General features: G+C 42.1%; 1 protein-coding gene across 19 annotated transcripts in view; it reads right to left on the bottom strand.

The window, feature by feature from the left end:
* Positions 1-18,402, bottom strand: part of mapk8ip3 (mitogen-activated protein kinase 8 interacting protein 3) — a 31,848-nt gene extending 13,446 nt beyond the window's left edge. For 5 of the 19 annotated variants that reach the window (XM_084926335.1, XM_084926337.1, XM_084926346.1 and 2 more), the window contains exons 1-16: positions 17,380-18,402; positions 13,066-13,186; positions 12,244-12,314; positions 10,348-10,439; positions 8,611-8,634; positions 7,001-7,145; positions 6,066-6,294; positions 5,829-5,931; positions 5,499-5,617; positions 4,668-4,679; positions 4,133-4,150; positions 2,005-2,062; positions 1,621-1,773; positions 1,259-1,316; positions 397-548; positions 34-90 (exon numbers count right to left, since the gene is read on the bottom strand). In XM_084926335.1, coding sequence (XP_084782461.1) covers positions 34-90; positions 397-548; positions 1,259-1,316; positions 1,621-1,773; positions 2,005-2,062; positions 4,133-4,150; positions 4,668-4,679; positions 5,499-5,617; positions 5,829-5,931; positions 6,066-6,294; positions 7,001-7,145; positions 8,611-8,634; positions 10,348-10,439; positions 12,244-12,314; positions 13,066-13,186; positions 17,380-17,685 — 1,718 coding nt within the window. In that variant the 5' untranslated portion in view covers positions 17,686-18,402. The remainder of the gene's footprint in view (positions 1-33; positions 91-396; positions 549-1,258; positions 1,317-1,620; positions 1,774-2,004; positions 2,063-4,132; positions 4,151-4,667; positions 4,680-5,498; positions 5,618-5,828; positions 5,932-6,065; positions 6,295-7,000; positions 7,146-8,610; positions 8,635-10,347; positions 10,440-12,243; positions 12,315-13,065; positions 13,187-17,379) is intronic. The other 14 variants (XM_084926350.1, XM_084926353.1, XM_084926340.1 and 11 more) reach the window with 11 other exon arrangements.
* Between the last annotated feature and the right edge of the window lie 306 nt (positions 18,403-18,708).

The raw sequence follows: 18,708 nt of genomic DNA, 5'->3' as shown, positions 1-18,708 counted from the left end.
ACTATATAAAGCTGATTAAAAGCAGAATCTCACAATTGCCAGATGGTAGACTTCTTCTTCTCTTGGATGGGAGGATTCTCACGGGATGCTCTGAGGGGGAAAGAGAGATGAAATTAAAATAATAAGACTACTCATAAAAGTTATTTATAGTACTATAATATAACACTTTTAACAGTATAAATAGGGCACATGAAGTGAAAACAACTGGAAAGTATAAGAAAATGACAAAAATTGAATAAAAACAGTTAAAAATGCCGTAAAAAATATGATGCCACTCAGAAAAACCACCTCAGAACAACAAGATACTGACACAGAATATGGGTTCACATTTAAGGAAAACGCTGTGTGTTGACTTTAAGCCCAGAAGCATTTCACTTCCTGTTCTCTCAAGTCTACCTGATCATCTCTGTCCACCGTACGGCCTCCTGCAGCTCCATCAGTCTCTCTTTGTACTGGTTTCTCTCCATCAGCACCCGGGCCATCTCCATCCGGGTAAATCGCCGCCGCTGGGTCATTGTCATGTCGCCGTCTTGCATCGGCGATGAAAACTGGTCACATGAGAGAACAGAGACCTGGTGTTAATTTGGAAATCCCTCTCTACATCAGCCTAAAACTAGCCTGTGGCATATGCATGCACTGGGCACTTTATTAGGTACACCCAATCAACTGCTTGTTAACACAAATATCTATTCAACCAATCGAGAAAGTGCTGATCTACTGGGATTTTCTCACATGATCATCTCCAAGTTTTACAGAGAATGGTCCAAAAAAGAGAAGGTGATAGGAACAGTACTTCAAAAAGTGCTTGTATATATGGGTGAATGAGGATTGTTGTACAGAGTACTCGAGTTGAGCAGAAAAGCCTACGTGTGCTACTATTGGAAAAACTTTGACTGGTCCACTGTCTCAATTTGTCCTGAAACATTTGGATGGTGGGGTTAGAATTTGGTGTAAACAACATGAAAGCATGGATCCATCCTGGGTAACGCTGGTGCTGGTGGTGCAGCCGACAAATCTGCAGCAACTGTGTGATGTTGTCACTTCAATATGGAGCAAAATCTCTAAGGAATGTTTCCAGCACTTTGGTGAATCTGTGCCACGAAGTAATAAGACAGATCTGAGAGGATAAGATGTCCAAACCAATACTAGACATTTCAGTCTGAAAGCTAACTGAAGACTTTCTATTCTGCTTCTCATATTTGTATAGAGACATGAACGCATCAGTAGTTCAACCTGAGGCAGGGGCAGTTCTACTCACATCATCACCAACTTCATCCTTGGAGTCCCGAGAAGCCCCCAGAGCCTCTGCTCGTAACCTGCAGCCAACAAACAAAAACACAGAGATTACATACTCCTCCAAGACAAGTACTAAACAATAACATTTGACTTAATAAAGTGCTAAAGATGCTTATTAGCTAACAGAAATAGAACAGTTATGGTCGGCATGTCTCATTAGATCATTTTAATCATTTCTGTTGCTGCAGGTTGATTTGATTGTTTTACTGATGATCTTAAAGGTGGGTGTTATGTGAAAAAACCTATTAAAGTCAAAATTACACAAAAGCAAGCACAGCATCCTGCGTCTGTGCAAGGACTCAAACATTCGTTGCTATTTTTTACCTCTTGAGTTCTTCTTCGAGTTCCTTGATTCTGGCATCCACCTTGTTCTTTGACTGTCTCACCGCCTCCAGCTCCTCCCTCAGTACCTCCCTCTCCCCCGACAGCTCGTCCACTTTGGCAATAAGGTCATTTTTGACAATATTTAGAGCATTTCTGCCAAGCAAAGGACAGAAAGGGGATATAGTGGGAAACTACCAGCTGCAATTTCACATTCACACGTAGGGTTTTGGTCTAAGAACATGTTGTATAAGAAAACAGGAGGTAACCACGATCAAGTGTCTCAATACTAAAAACAAATCTTTCAGCGTTTCCTTTGAATGAAATGCAGAAAGGGTGTGACATTAGCATCATCAGGTGCATATTAGGCTTCACTGAGTCTCTTACTTGGTCTGTAAGAGCTGTTTGTTCTCTGCCAGCATGTTCTCCCACTCCTTGCTCATCCCTGAAACAATCACATTCACATCACTGTTACTCCCCCACAACAAAAATCATAATTTATTCAGAAGCCGATCTATTCAATCGACTGATTGATGAGAAAACCATTTATGTGTTAACGCTGCTTTCAAGGCAAACCAAAGTAAGTGTGGGACAAAGGATGAGTTTTCATATAAGAGGTTTAATAAGTTATTAATGATTGAAGCTCTACTATTCACAACAAGGAGAAGTCAAGCTAACAAAGGACTTATCTGTAAAATGTTGGAAACATACTGAGAAATCTTAAAAATAACTCATTGCTCTTATTATTTATGTCTTGAATGTAGACAGAGTAAAGTAGGTTATTTTCACCTTGAACACAAAATCCAAACTAGTTGCAAAATTTTTTAAAATTCAGGGTTCATCTTTTAATGATTATAGTATTAGTGTTATCATGCATAAACATGTCATCGTGTTGAAAATTCAATTCTATTTATCGACGTTATTGCCCAAACTGAATTGAAAAATAAAACAAAAAAAACATGGAAGCAAAAGCAAAAGCAAAGCTCACATCCACTCAGAGAAACTCTGAGACATGAGAACGCATCAAAAACAAAACAAAAACGCCGATGGGTCTTAATAGGTGTTACATTTAGTGGATTATATTATATGCTGGATTAAAAGTGTAAGTTTTATGTTGTGGTGTGTGATGTGACTGCAGGGATGGAAAAATAACTCCTCAGTATCAGGATGTCATGTTTTAACACTTCTGACAGCAAATTTAAAATGAAGTCAAATTAATTAAAGAATTTCAGCCTGAAGAAAAACAGAAAGTTTTCACATCATTTGATGCAGACCTGTGAAAAAACTAAGCAGACCCCATGATTCAGTAGAAAAACTTTTAACAGCAATAACTTGAATTAATTGGTTTCTGTATGACAGTCTCTCACATCTATGTGGAGGATTTTTGGCCTACTCTTTTTTACAACGTTGCTTCAGGTCATCGAAATTTGTGAGGATTTGCTTATGCACAGCTCTCTTATGGTCCCACCACAGCATTTCAGTCAAAACCTTGAGTCTGGACTGGACTGGTTCATTGCAACACCTTCATTCTTTACTTTTTCAGCCATTCTGTTATAGATTTGCTGCTGCGCTTGGAATCACTGTGCCATGACCCAGTTTGAGCCGTCTGACAGATGCTTCACACTTGACTGTAGAATATTTTGGTTGACTCAATGACTTTAAGGTGCCCAGGCTGCGAAACAAGCCCAAAACATCACCCCTCCACCACCGTGCTTGACAGCTGGTATGAGTTGTTGGTGCTGTGCAATATGAGGAAGTATCTCCATACTTGTTCAGTCTTTTTCTAATTGTACTGTCATTAACAGTAACATTTAACATGCCTATAGACGCCTATAGAATTTCCTGAGACATTCACTCATGGGAAGATTGGCATCTGTCTTGAATGTTTTCATCTTTCTCACTGTAGAATGAGGAACCTTAAGTTGTTTGGAAATGACCTTTTAACCTTTCCCAGATTGTTGGGCATCAACATTTACTTCTCGAAGATCATCGCTGATGTCTTTCCTCCTTAGCGTTCCTCCAGACCAGCAAACTGCCAAAACCTCTGCTTTGATGGAGGTGCTCACATTCGCCGATGATCAGTTAGTCAAGTGCATTTGCTTGGCAGCTACTGACCCTCTTAATTCCCACTGAATCACAGGGTGATTGAATCACATAGTTCTTGAACTGCACACAGTCATATGAAAACTTTCTTTATCACATGACCGCTTTTGAGCTCATGCATTTCTTAATTTGTTATCATTGCCTGATTCTCTTTTGTTATTATATCTTCCACTATATATATACATTTAGTATTTGTTTGAATAAGAGCTCTGCAACATCTCTTTAACACTGGATTATTTTAATGTTCTATAATGTCCGAAAGATTTACTGCAATTACCGAAGGATGATAACATTTCAGGCATATGAGGAATAAAAAAATGACAGAAAATATAAATAAGAAGCCACATAACATAAACAAACAGAGGGATGTGAAAGCTAAAGCAAATGTGAGCGCAGGCATGGGGCGCCTTACCTAAGAAATCATCAGGGACTGGAAGCAAAACAAGGAGAGAAGAAAAGGAGACGAGAGAAAAGAGGAAAGGGTGAAGATTAGAGATGGAAAAAAGAAAAGGAAGAACGGGAAGAGAGGAGAGAAGACGCTGATAAGCATTTATTGATTTGGTTTTTAGGCATGGCTACAGAACCAAAGGACAATCTGACCTTTATATCATCAAATCTATTAGAAAGACCCACTGAAAGGACCCACCACTGAAATCCTCACTGAAAATTAAACAGGGATGGCTTGTAGTAAAAAAAAAATAGAATAAAAATAAAATATTAACTGCTATTTCACCGCTACCTCAAAGGACTGGAACTAAACCACTGCACTGCTTGCTAATTGACACTTGTCATCTACTAGCATAGCATCACAATAACTCCAAAGTTACTTTGTTATCAATTATATCCACTGATTAGCATCTACTTTTAAAAGTGGATTTTGGAAAGTAGAGAGGAGTTGAGAGAGTTAAGAAAAAACAATACCAACCAACGTGTGTTCAGATACACACCTGAGAACTCGCCTATGGATGTCACCGGCAGAAGCACATAAAAGGGGAAAAAAAGGAAATGGGTGAGAGGTTAACAGATGGACAAGGAGACGGGGTCAGAGTGCGCTTGCTGCTTCTGTAACATAAAACTCAGGGATAGTGAGTCAATACTGATACACAAAATCTCCCAGAATCTCCCAGTGTGAATAAGCCCAAAATGGGGTGTGTGCGATAGTGGGCATCTAAACTGACTAATGTGAACATAAGTGACAAAAACATCTGTTCAAATCTGCTCCATTTACTGTTCCTCTGCCCCTAAAACTGCTGTAAAAACAAGAGCAAAGTATAACAAAGACAAACAATGAAAGAAAAAGTGCATGGATGTGCAGCTGGAGCTGGGGTGTGAGATTGTGTTTTTTTTAGGATGACTGTGTGGTGATGCAGACGTGTGCTGCAGCGCCCCATGCAAGACAAAGAATGTAAAGTTAGTGCAGCGGCAGATTCGCACAGCCTCGCATGGAGCTCGGAGCCTGCAGTGCAAAGAAAATACAAATGCTGGCTCTGTGTAACACGCGCACACAGCACATGCATCTGCCCTTATTTTCTCTATTTAGAGTGCAATAACATGGCATATTGGCCTGTTAGCTTATAGTAAAAGTCACCCTGGGAGGACGAGGTAAAGATGGCGCTTTTATTTGTTTTCAAGTATCTCCTCTGAAGTAAATCATGTGCTGCTGACCAGCATTGCACTTTCATGGGAAAATGATTTATCTTTCAGGCTTTGGGGCTCTTGGATTAGGGTGTCAATAATGAATATATCAAAACATACTGAAACCAGAATCCTGTTCTTACCTAGCAGCTCAGCACCTGCATCCACATCCCCAATGATGTCCGACTTGGCGTCTTTGATCTCGTGGTAGAGAGAGTCTGTGTTGATGCCGAAGGCCTCGTTAACTATGCCCTGGGAGGGGCTGAAACACATGAAAACACATTTATTTTTCATATATTTATTTATTTAATAAATATATAATATAATGCTGTTGACACGCAGGACTAATCCATCAAAGCTCTGACCACCTAAAGGATTTCTAGATCTGTTTCTGTCTTTGTTTTGACAGGAAAACATGGATGTTGATATCCTTTTACACTGCGTGCTTAAAACAGCTACACTGTTGCTTGTACCTGTTTCCTCCTCCATAAATACGGGGGTCCAGACACATATCCAGCTCTGGTGTAGAATCGATGAGCTCCTGAAACTCGGACCACTCGTCGCTGCTTCCCATACCTGGAAGAGCAGAGTACCGAGTGTGGCTGTCTGAACGTTTTGTGAGCAACTCTGCAATCTGCAATCTACTGACATTTTATGCAGCGTAACTTCAAACCTCTGAAGTGAGGACACGCTCAGTGACATCCTCTTACCGATGCTGACATTCCTGGTTTCCTGGGAAACCTGCACCTCCATATTCCGGCTGAGACGCTTAGCGCTTTTCCTGCGGTTTCCAGGCCGCGTGACGTCAAAGTCGTGCCCGTGGAAGCTCTCGTTGATGGGGGTGACTGTGGCGGACGGGACAGAGGAGGTGGGTGTGTTGGACTTACTTCCTGTGCTGCTGGGTGTGGCCGCCACCGAGTCCGACTCTGATCCGTCCTCCTTGGTGAGACACAAATGTCATTATATGAGCATCGTGCAATGAAAGAAGGCCGGGGATGTCTCTTACTTTGCTCACTGATTGTAAAGTTGGGAATTTTCTGCTATTTTGTTTTGGGAATGGGTTTAAACGTTTATCTTAGATAACAAATAGGTAAAGTGACGGGGCTAAATATGTAAGGCAAAACACTCTTGTGGATAAAAAAATTATGTTGAGTCATTTAAATTGTATTGAGAATATTAAAATTGCTTCTAAATTGTGTGTTTCAGACTGAGTTCAAGGAAATGGGGTTTCCTTGGATAACATATGAAGCACTGTATGCTGTCAGTTTATACGAACATTAATAAACATGAGCTTAAACTTTGCGTAAAAGCGTAAACTAAAACACGACACAAAAAGCAGCTTCACAACGCCACAGTAAAATAAGGACACAAGAAAAAACTGCATGAAGCCAAAAACAAACATCTAACGGCGGTCCCTGCTTGCTTGGGTCAACATATCGTTTATACCTAACTAATTAGATTAAAAAACAACAACTGAGATTTCCAATGCAAAATTAATTTCCTCAAAAGTGACACAAGCAGGCGTGGGAGGGGAGGTGGTCCGTGTGGGTGTGGCCGGCAGCAGAAATGCCAGCCTCTCCCCCTTTCCACTCCCCAGGCTGCTGTTATGGTCGAGGGAGGAGGACAGGGCCATTTTCTGTCCCACCTGGTAGGCGGAGCTGAAGGTAGAGTGGCCGAGCTCGCTGACCTGCCAGATGTCTTTCCCGGGAATCATCCTAGCCCCCCCGAGTCCCCCACGTACCATGCCATCAGGGTACAGGCTCAACGATGGTGGGCGCTCTGCTTTGCTGCTGGAGGAGGAGACACAGAGGTGGTGGAGATTAGGTGAGACTGCCTCTTGGTTATTTCAGTGTATCATATTCAATGCCCTTCCCCCCCGGGGTGCTGGAGCTCACTCTGGCAGGCATATAATGCAAAGCAAAACCAGTTTTTTAAGTCTGTGCCTGGGTTAAACTATAGCCCAAGAATGTCAAACTCATTTTATATCGTGGCCACATGCGATTCACTTTGATCATACTATTGAAAACTCAACCCTTTGTCAATTTAAAGCCTTTTTACTGCACCTTTAAAAATCCAGAGATATCTTAAATATAGGAAAAAGTTAATCTCTTTAAAATGGCGTTAACGCCATAACTGCATTAACGCGGCAAATCTCCGTTAACGAGTTACCGCGGATCGCCCTGTGCATGGGGCTGGATGGCGTCAACGCATTAACGAGCTAACCGCGCTAACACGTTTCTGTCTTTTAATAGTCTAACTCTTACTTGTTTGCTTTAGAATAGTATGAATGGCATTTGGGGAGGTCTTTATCAGTAGGAAAAGCCCTAAAAAAAGCTCTATTAATATATAGTTAGTCCAAAATCTTTCCCCCCTCCACAGTTTCCAAACATATCCAATGGGCCAGACTGGAGTTTTTGTTGGGCCGATTCTGGCCCCGGTATCTTATGTTTGACACCCCCGCTATAGACAGTCACTCACACTCTCATTCATGACTCTTTGTTGCTGTCTCTGTACAATAAAGGTGAAGCTGTCAGTTAGCTTAGCTTAGAGTGCTATTTTGTTTCAGTCCACAGGCAAAAAGATCCACCAACTGTTTTAGCTAGCAGCAGAGGCTCCACATCATGACCTCCAAAAACTGCTAAAACAACAGACTGATGGTTTAACACTTGGCTTTTGTATAGATTTAACCCCGTACATGTAAACTAATGAGTTTTAGATGTGCTATGGCTTTGTTGCTGCCTTTGGAAAGGTCCAGACTAGCTGCACCATGTGTTTGTGTGAAGCTACACTAACCTTTGGTTTAAACATCACAATTACTGCCCAGACATGACAGCATTGATCTCACTAATCCCAACAAAAAGCATCCAAAGAAAAAACAACCTCAGATCCTGATGTTTAAAATTATATATAACATGGACAAAGCAAAAGACAAGCAGGACAGGCAGACAGACAGACGGGGGACAAACTGACTGGCAGAAACACATGAGGGAGAAAGAGGAGAAGGTAGGGGGAGATATCGGGAAAATATGCTAAACATGACCCTTGATCCATTCCTTAGTCCTTAATTTAAGATTGAAGTAAAACATCACTGATGCATCCAACATAATAAAGCATCGGTAACTAGCAAATTAAGTGCATTAGGGAATACTTTCATCCATAAAGTGTGGAAGCGCAGCAAATATAAGGGGAGGGATATTTTTAATTCAGACTCGAGGGAAGCGGAGCGAGGCAGTCGAGGAATCATGTTGGATTTACCTTTTCCTCCATGTGTGTCGTTGACTGTGCAAACAGCAGCACAGAGAGCAAGCCAGCAAGACAGACAAGACAGACACTGATTAGAGAAGGACAGGAGACAGGAACATGCCATGATGCATAACACCGCACAAACAAACACGCACTTTTACACATTTAGTTAAACTACAGTTTGTTTTGTTTTTTCTGCACATCTTCACTGTCTTGTCTTTAAAACTGCTTCGGATAATCAAATGTTCACTTTATTAATTCTGAACACCCCAGCAGGACTCCCATAACCACCTATAACACTGTCCTCATGCATTCTCCGGTAATAAGCACAGTTGATGAAGACTTGCAGGATTGAGATGCATTTCATTAGACGCTGTAGCCGAATTGACTTTAGAGATACACGATACACAGTGGCATGGAAAGCTTTGAGCATGACTGGTCAAAACATTTAAAATCTGGTGTTTTAACTTTTTGGTGTTTAACTTTTTCTAGTGTCTCAGTTTATTGGGGCTCTGGCTCGTTCACAGTCATGGTTAAGAAAGGCCAGCGGAAGCAAAGTCCTGTCCCAGCAGCTTAATGGCAGTAAGACGATTAAAGTAATTGATGCCCAAAAAAAGAGGAAAAGTTAACAAAAATACAGCAAACTCAATCAGAGCCTCGGAGAACTGGCAGCTAGTGACAATACTGGAGGTTTGGTTTAGTTCAGAAAGAAAAAGAAAACTTTCTGGAACAATTACAAATCAAACCCTTCTCTCACTTCAACCCTTCAACAAGATTTAGGAGACTCTGGAGCACAGATATAATCATTACAGGGAAGTTATTAAAGGGAAATCTTTCCTGTTGCATCAAAACTTTGCAAATGCCAAAAAAGGAAAGGGGGAAAAAAGGGTGCAGATTATCACCATGAGACCATCTCTGCAACGGTTCGGGGTTGAATCAGTAATGTTTTGGATTCATTTTGCAGCCACTGACATTGGACATCCACTCGTAGAAGGACAAATGGATTCAATTAAAAACCTGCAAATATATCACTTTAAAAAAAAAAAAGAAGAAAAACCGCAAGCTGAAGGTTTTGCTATGACCTTTATGGTCATCTGTAAGCTAAACATCTTTCGCAGTCTTTCGGTAGACTTCAAGAGAACCTGCATGCAAGAATCTCACAGTTTGACACCTTTTACAGGAAAAATAGGCTAAAAAATCGAAACTAAAACTAAAAGATTGGTACTGCTGAAAGCAAGCTCATCATTTACTCAATTAATTATTTACAGTATCAGAAGTCTGGAGCAAACTTCTTGCATGCCTTTCACTGTGGGTATTTTATGAGTTAGTGGACATATTGCTAAAAGTGACTAATCTGGAGCTTAGATAGGCAGCTACACCAGATGTCCCGCTCCTCTTCTAGCTGTCAAGCCCATGGGATTGGCCCTGGCTCAACACGACAAGCTGGCACATTAAAGTCAAACTTCCTTTGTTTTTCTAATTATTTTCCACAAAGGTTTATAATGACTGTTGTGTCTGTTTGCACATCGCCTCTCCTCTCTGTTAGCGGGACGCAGCAGCTGTTCAGTGTGGCTGATGACAAACGGCGCCAGCTTCAACACAAGAAATGTGCTGCAACACGAAATAGATAGATGATAGATCTGTGCAAAACATCATCAACAACACGACGGGGGGTGATAGTTCAGATCCACAGAAACAGACAATTACACACACACAGAATATAAATGAAAGAAAAAACAAAACACTCACGATCGTCCACAGCCGGTGCCTTCTGATTGGCTGTTACTCCCCGCCTGCTGCATTTTGGACCGCTCTATGTGCTCGACGTATGTCTGAATCATCTGTGATCCAAGAAATCAAGAACAAAAAATCGTTTTGAGAACAACCGGAGAGCAGGGCAATCTGGACTGAGGGCATGGATGTAGCGTAGAAGACAATATCTATCTTCCTACACTATTTATTTATTTATTGTACTTTTGTTTATAGTATCTTGTGGTGTTATGTAACTGAATGTTGTGCATTATGAATGTAAAAGCCCAGCAAGGAATAAGAGTTAAAAATTAGCAATAGCTATAAATGTCAGTTTCATGCTCCATATTGGTAGCATGCTATAGTGCTAATGCTAAGTATTCAGTAAACCTTCCAGACTGTTGAATTCAGGTGTTCCAATCACTTCCATGTTCACAGGTGTATAAAAATCAAGCACCCAGGCATGCAGGCTGCTTCTACAAATATTTATGAAAGAATCTGTCGTTCTCAGAAGCTCAGTAAAATCCAGCGTGGTACTGTGATAGGATGCCACCTGTCCACACATGAAATTTCCTCACTGCTAAATATTCCACAGTCAGCTGTTAGTGGTATTATAACAAAGTGGAAGCGATTGGGAATGACAGGAACTCAGAGCAGGGTCAGCCGATGCAGAGGCAGATAGTGTGCAGAGGTCGCCAACTTTCTGCAGATTCAATCGTTAAAGAACTCCAGACTTCATGTGGCCTTCAGATTAGCTCAGAGCAATGTGTGGAGAGTTTAACAGTTCCATGGAAACAGCTGCATCCAAGCCGAAGTGACGAATCACGCTTCACTGTCCGACAATTCAATGGATGAGTCTTGGTTTGGTGGTTGCCAGGACAACGGTACTTGTCTGACTGCACCGTACCAAGCGTGAACCTTGGTGGAGTGAGGATAAAGGTGTGGGGATGTTTTTCAGGAGTTGGGCTCAGGCCCTTAGTTCCAGTGAAACGAACTCTTAATGCTTCAGCATACCAAGACATTTTGGCCAACTTCATGCTAACGACTTTAAGGGAACAGTTTTGGGTCCCAGATGGTTCAACATGACTGTGCACCATTGCACAAAGCAAGCTCCATAAAGATGTAGATGAGGAAGTTAGGTGTGGAAGAACTCAACTGGGATGCACAGAGTCCTGACCTCAACTCAACAGAAAATCTTTGGGATGAATTAGAGCGGAGATTGTGAGCCAGACCTCGTCAGTGTCTGAACTCACAAATGTGTTTCGGGAACAATGGTCAAAAATTCCCATAAACAATCCTAAACTTGTGGAAGTCTTCTTCCCAGAAGAGGTGAACCTGTTATAGCTGCAAAGGGTGGGCCAACATCATCTTAAACCCTATTGATTAAGAACAGGATGTTACTCAAGTTCAAATGCGTGCGAAGACAGATGAGCAAATACTTTGGGCAATATAGTGTATGTTGAACCACATTGTCCTCTTTAAATAAATACATTGACAATATAAAGGATTAGAGTTATTTCATGATTGACCTATAATCTACTACACACTGTGTTTTGTGAATTAATGGATAACCAGACTGATGGGGGTCAAAAGTGCTTTGAATACTTCCGCGCTCAGCCTTGTTTACAGTGTTTAACTAGGCTTACATATTTAGATACTCTGAGTTGTAAAAAAACACCATTCTGCTTCTTTTACTGAAACATTGCTCATGATGGTTGTATCATTCAAGCTTAGTATCATGAATATTTGAAATGACTGTGAGCATGTTTGGTGGATTATGCCGATATGGGGCCTAATGTGTAATAAATCCTAGCTAGAAATCAAAAAGAAAAGAGTAGGTGTTCAGCAGAATATCTAACTCTTGTGATTTTACAGGAGGGCCCAAGGTTTGCTCACCTCAGTGTGGCGCTGATGCAGAGCGTTGTACTCTTTCTTCATGTCTGACTCTCGCTCTTCCAGCCGAGTGACTGTGAAGCAGACGGACACAACATCAACTTCAGGAGCAACAAGAACAAAAGTACATTTAAACAGCCGTGACATCCAGCTCACTTTATAACCTTTCTCCAATTAAATGGACATAAAGTATCATTTTGGATTGCATAGTAGGAGTGCAAAGTTATGAAATTGAAATGATTGCAAATTTATGTTTGCCTGCTTGTATTTAAATTGCTGCACTATTTAATATAGTAATCATTGGGGGAGGAACAAAGAAACATTAAGGGTACAGTGGATCCCTGCAAACATACAAATAAATAAATCCCTAAGCTAACTGGATGCCTGTATTTATAATGTACAGCAAAGAAAATCAGTGTTTCATTTCAAAATCAACCAAAGTCTAAAAATACATCCTGAGCGTGTCTACTTCTCTTTCTGCCTTCCCTTCAAAACTACAGTGGAAATGTATCCTGGAGCCTCTGTGTTATCTCTCCTGCTGGCCTCCTTCTTACACACACACACAGCTGTTAAACACTATTTCCAGTGTTTTGAACGAGCCTCAGCAGCCACATGTACAGCATATTCTATTAGACAGGACAGTGTAGTGTAGACAGGAAGGCAGTGGAGAAAAGCGGGAGCACGATGACCTTCAGAGGACAGCCTGGGGCGGACTCAAACCCAGGACCCTGGAGTAAGCAGTACAACCTTCGGTATAAGGGTCACCCGTTGAGCCAGGTGTCCTACACCTATGCACAGCATATAACATGACGTCTATGCACTCACTCTGGTCAGAATAGTTCTTTGCCTTCAGCTCCAGCTGTTTCCCCTGTAGCTCCAAAAACTCCACCTGTATCTGCAGGTCCTTCTTCTCGGCCTCCAGCGAATCCTCAAATTCAATAAATTTCTGATAAAAGGCAAACAAGAGAAAAAAATAGACTGAGAAATTAATTTACGGACTCTAAAAGCGAAAGGTCACATAAAATTAGTATTTTTGTTATAATTCATATGAAGGGAAACAGCATATCATTTTACTTCATATTGTCTATGAATTACATAATTGTTCATATCAGCTTCAGAGCAGTGATATATCAGGATATATCGGGGCTTTTGTGCACATGTCAAAAAATGAAAACTGAACCCACTTTACATGTGGTTATATGTGCCAGTAGCATCTGGGTATTACGGTAAAAGTATTTCACAGTTTGTCTCCTTCAGGTCTGTATAATAAATTTATCTCACAATACATGCAGAAACACAGAGCTGCCTACTCCCCCCCGCCATGCTGCCTGTTCCATTTTTTTTAAATAAAGCTGCTCACAATGACGTCCTTTTTTCCGCAAGTCCACAAAGTCTTAATACGGTAATCCTCTGACTGCAGACAGACCTTGGAAACACCAACGTGCAGCAGATACACGCCACACAAAATAGCAAGCACTGCAACACAACAGCACTCTGAAAATACAACCAGTGCTGATGCTGTACCTAAAGCATTAATTGCAGGGAATGAACAACACTTGTCATTGACACGTGTAGAAATATCTCCACGGCTACAGGGAAGAGGTCACTAAAGAATTTAACCAAGTTTAACGAATTACCGAAAATGTGGCAAAACACACCCTGAAACACGCAGCACAGTAAACAACACTAATGCTGTGGTCTCCTTGCAGCTTTAGCAGAAGGAGAATGTGAAATTCCTGGAGAAATTGCAGAGTGATTGCTGCAGAATTCTTGTAGCTGCTGCAGTTTTTGCACTGTACTCATGGTGCAGGAAGAGCGAACCTCCAGCCTTGTCACTGTTGAACATCCACAGCATTAACATACTATAGATTCAATGATAAACGACCGAGTTTACGCATCAAAACACTGTCTTTGTGACATACTAGATGTCTTTGTTTCTCGCTGAAATAAAAACACAGCAATATCTTTCGTCCTGCCCCCCTCAGACTGGGAAGGTGCCCTTCAAGTCCATCCCTCTATCCCCCATGCCTTTATCTGCACGAGGCTCCTAAACCGTGCAGGTAAAGGCACATCGCTTTCCATTAAAATGCAGTGTTAGTGAGGCACAGCTTGCAGTGTGCACTGGTGTAACTACAGAAGCAAGAAAAACACGGTGCATTCTCATAAATAACTTTAAACTGTGCGAACAGCACTCAGACAGGTAACGTGACACAGCGTAGGAATGAATGTTTGCGCGGTCCAGTCGGAATAATTCTCATTAAGCAATCCTGCGATGTGTGACGAGTGAAACTAAGGAGCTTTCCTGACAAACTGACTCTAAGTGTGACTGCAGTGTGGTCACACGCTCAACTGTGACCACATTGATATCTGAGGAGTTATATCTGAGTGATATCTGAGGAGGGTGTGAAGCATGATGAGGAGAAGAGGAAAATCTGAAATCTTTGAAATTATTATAAAATCTAGAGGTTAAGATAACATGTGGAGCTTAGCTGGTTAATCCTTTGTATGTAAATCACATTAAGAGAGATGGGGAAAAGATGGCTGGAGACAAACACAGGATGTTTTAGCAGGAGATGCTACAAAATGGTTAAATTTGTGCTTGTGGGTATCTCGGTCGAACGCTTCATGAGTAAAAAGATGCGGCTGTTGTCTTTGTTTACCATTAGCTCTAATAACTTTGTAATGTGAGCTGCCTTTTCTGCTTGTTGTTGTCCATGTCTTGCAGGAGGAGGCATTATTGTTTTCCTCAGACTCTGTTTGCTTCTTTTTCCTCTTATCATCCTTAGACTCTTTCCGATCTGGCCTGGGCTGGGCCGGGCGTTTGCTCGCCTCTGCCGTAGCTTCATAAAACCCTCAGTCTGTTTCTTTCTCTCTGCTTTTGTTATTCTCACTCTCTCTCTCTGCTTCTCATGAGCACAAATCAGATTACAGTCCCAGACTCCCCCAGTGAGCTCTGTGTGCTATTGATTTCCTGTGACTTCTACCCATTTGCACATCATCCCATCCCCCTCTGCACCCCAGTGATGGAGAAAACTGTCTGTTTATTTGTCATCTAAGGTCATCAAACAAGTACAGGTTTGTGCAAAAGTGTGCGCAGCCCTGCACGATACTTCAAATCTTAAATATGCAATGTCTTCGAGACAGCTTGTGCCAGAAGTGCAAAGAGAGATTTGCATGTGGGTGAAAAAAATTTAGGCAAGAAAAGAGCCCTAGCTGACCACAAAGAGACGATCTGATTTCTGTACAGTGTTTTGGTTTTTTTTGGCACACATATAAATAGCATGTAAAGGCATGCATTGTTGTTACAGTTTTCCTTTTCAGTTTCTGCAGAGGCACGACTGATGGCTCAGCACCTACTTTAACCTGCAGCACATGTTCATTTTCAAGTACTGGCCCTACAAAATCCCATTTTCACAATAAGCATTTTCTGTCTGTAATGATATTAAACCAAAGCTTAAATACAAGGCAGCTTAAAGTGAAAACAAACTAGATAACTAACAGAGGGGACGGCGCTGGGGAGAGCAGATGACAAAGTGGGCTAAAAGCTGAGCTAAGCTGACACCAGCAAGGCTGCCAGTGATACTCCGAGGCCTCTTTGGATGGGAGGAGGATTAAAGTTGCTTTATGATGCCTGCCTGCAGGATCTCACTGCTGTTATGACACCACTCAGGTAAAAACAGAGGAGATAAAAGTGGCTGCAGGTGGAGTTCAGTCTGTAATTTAATAGCCCCGTATTGAAACACACTTTTTGTTGTTTGTGTTCCTGTTCTTTCACTGTTTTCGAATGCAAACGCCCACACAGAGAGTCACGCCGACTGTGCCTTTATCTTCATGCATGTCCTGCTATCATGTCCTCCCTCACTTTGTGTTTGCATACTGTGTTTGTGTTATATTTGCATATACTTCTGCTGTGTTGTGTTAAAGTTTAAGGAAGGAGCACTTAAAATTCCATGTGTGATGATGGTGGTAGCAGCACTGTTAACGGTTAGCTGGAGTACTGGCAGGAAAAAAGTGATAATAAAAATCTGTAATAGAGACAAAGCTATTAACTTTAACTTTAAAGTTAAACAGCAATATTTGGAAAACTTGTAGTAACAGAATTCATCGATGTTAGATTTTAGCTTCATTTCATAAAGAATCTGATGTTGATAAACAGACAACGAGGGTAAAACTGTAAGATGTCTTTTGTTTCAATGCATGTGCTTAACTTCAAAGGTCAGAAGGGGGGCACAGGGTGGCACTGCCCACCCCCAGAAATGTGATTGTCTCAGACAGTTCTTACAGTACAGATGCGAGCTGGAGTATAATGAGTGATGGTGTATTACTTGTAGCACATTTACTCAAGTATGTTACTGAAGTTTTCCTGGTTTCTATTTCCACTTCACTATATTTTCAGTACAGTTATTATCCTTGTGCTCCATACCATTTAATTTACTCTAATTTAGCAGATTTTAATATTTAAATCTATGGATCTAAAAATCTGTATTATTATTATTACCATTAGTCATAAAACTCCCCGTAGCAACATGAGTAACATGATTAAAATTGTCTCCAGTCGTAAGATTAAAGTGATAAAGATATAAATGGACCAATAACTATGATCCGGTAATGCAATGTTTAGGATTCTGCCATAAACCCATATTTGGATGCAGGATTACAACTTTTACTCACCTAAAGTATCTAAATACTTCTTTAACATGTTGCAAAAACATTGTTTTAAACCAAAACAATGGTTTACCTTTATAATAACACCATCTGCATGTGGACTCCTAGTTGATAATTATGATAATTGTGCCTAGTGTTTTCAACACTGCTGTGCACCCCTGCCTTGGTCTGCCCATCCCTGGGCCCCCTGATTTCAGAAATCCCGGAAACGTCCCTGTTGTTTACCTGGTTGACCCTCTTTAAAAGAAAAAGAAACTTCCAGTGGTGTCTCTATACTGATTTAAATATCCCTAAGTAATGTAAGCAGTGTGTTTACGAGTGACTGCAGTGCATTGACACTAATAATACGTTTAGCAATCCCTGTCACAGGCCTAAACATGAGTCACATGTGCCTACAGAACAGGACGGCTGGAAGTGATGATAATGACGGGCCTTCGGTGGCCGGTGGTGCTGTGTGGGGAGCTCTTAACGCACCTCCTCCGCCTGCTTGCGCAGCGCTTTCTCCCTCTCATACTGGGTGATGAGCTGCTCGTTGTCCTCCTTCAGCAGCTCCAGCTCCACCTCGTGCTCCTGGTTCTCCGTCAGCACCGCGTCGAGGTTTTCCAGGACGTTCACCACAAGAGGCATCAGCTCCTTCACCACCTCCTCATCGTAGCTGTGTATCAGCCGCTCGAACTCCCGGTAGATGCTGTTTGCCAGGCCCGACACCCGCTCCGACATCACGGAGCCGGAGCCGTAGTCGTCCTGGTAGACCACCTCGTCTATCTGCAGCTCCATCATCTTGGCAGCTGTGGTCCAGATGAAGCTGCGCCTCCTCTCAACAGTTTTTCAGGCCCTCCTAAAAGGCGAGGGTGTCACCGCTTTTGAATGCGCTCAGCACGGGGGAAGGGGCACATTCAATCACAGTCTGCCTTCAAAAAGGAGAACAGTCATGCCATTTTGCAGCAGGTTTACAGAACGGAGGCAGACTGTTGTGTGCGCATAACCTTGATTCCCCTGCTGAAAATATCGGTTCTAATAAACTGATATGAATAGACCCCCTCCTCCTCCTCCCGCTCCTCCAGCCAGTTACGGGCTATCGCCTCCAGTCGCGGCCCTGTTATCCCTGTCCTCCGGCAGAAAGCATCAGATCCCGGGCGCTGTGGATGGGCACTGGGCCAGCCTGTAGATCGTCCATGCCGAGGAGCGAAACGCCTTCGTCGATGGTATTGCACCTGCCTCTCAGCAGCCGCAGCCATGGACCCCAGCCATTGCTGGCAGGGAAAATAAATAATTAATAAATAGGTAAATAAATATTCTAGTTAGTCTTTCCTATAATCGCCGATGGCCGATCCCCCACTATAGTCTCGTTTTATCCATATCTTTTCCTCTTCCGGCAGGCCGCCGATGCTGCTGGCCAGACTCGGGCGTTTTTTGGTGATGTCTCCCTGTGGGAGAGGCTCTCTGTGCTGCTCAGATGGAGGAGCCAGCTGACCGACTCTGGCTGACGTCACACCGTCTGCATAGAGAGAGCAGAGGCAGTGCGTCAAGTCAGCGAGGCAAAACCGGAAGTTGGCTGCAAAATTTCACAATAAGCTGCATAGGTTAGAGCAGAGAGTGCTAGCATAATGGGCAGGTTTTTGACAGGGCTTCCACACAAACGGAAAGCAGAAGATGAAGCAAATATGTTTCCAAACTAACTTCCTTCCAAGCCAAATACTAGAAAATATGATGAGGCATATCTTATCTTGCTTTTGGCTTCACCTGCACAAGTGCCAAGGTAGGTCTCCCCACAGAATTAGTTCCCCCTGCGTCGGGAGCACG

Source organism: Perissodus microlepis, chromosome 4 (genome assembly GCF_051167445.1).
Source record: "Perissodus microlepis isolate ML-2025 ecotype Zambia chromosome 4, ASM5116744v1, whole genome shotgun sequence".
NCBI classification, from domain to species: Eukaryota; Metazoa; Chordata; class Actinopteri; order Cichliformes; family Cichlidae; genus Perissodus; species Perissodus microlepis.
Note: the sequence above shows the minus strand (reverse complement) of the source record. Positions and strands in the feature narration are given on the sequence as shown.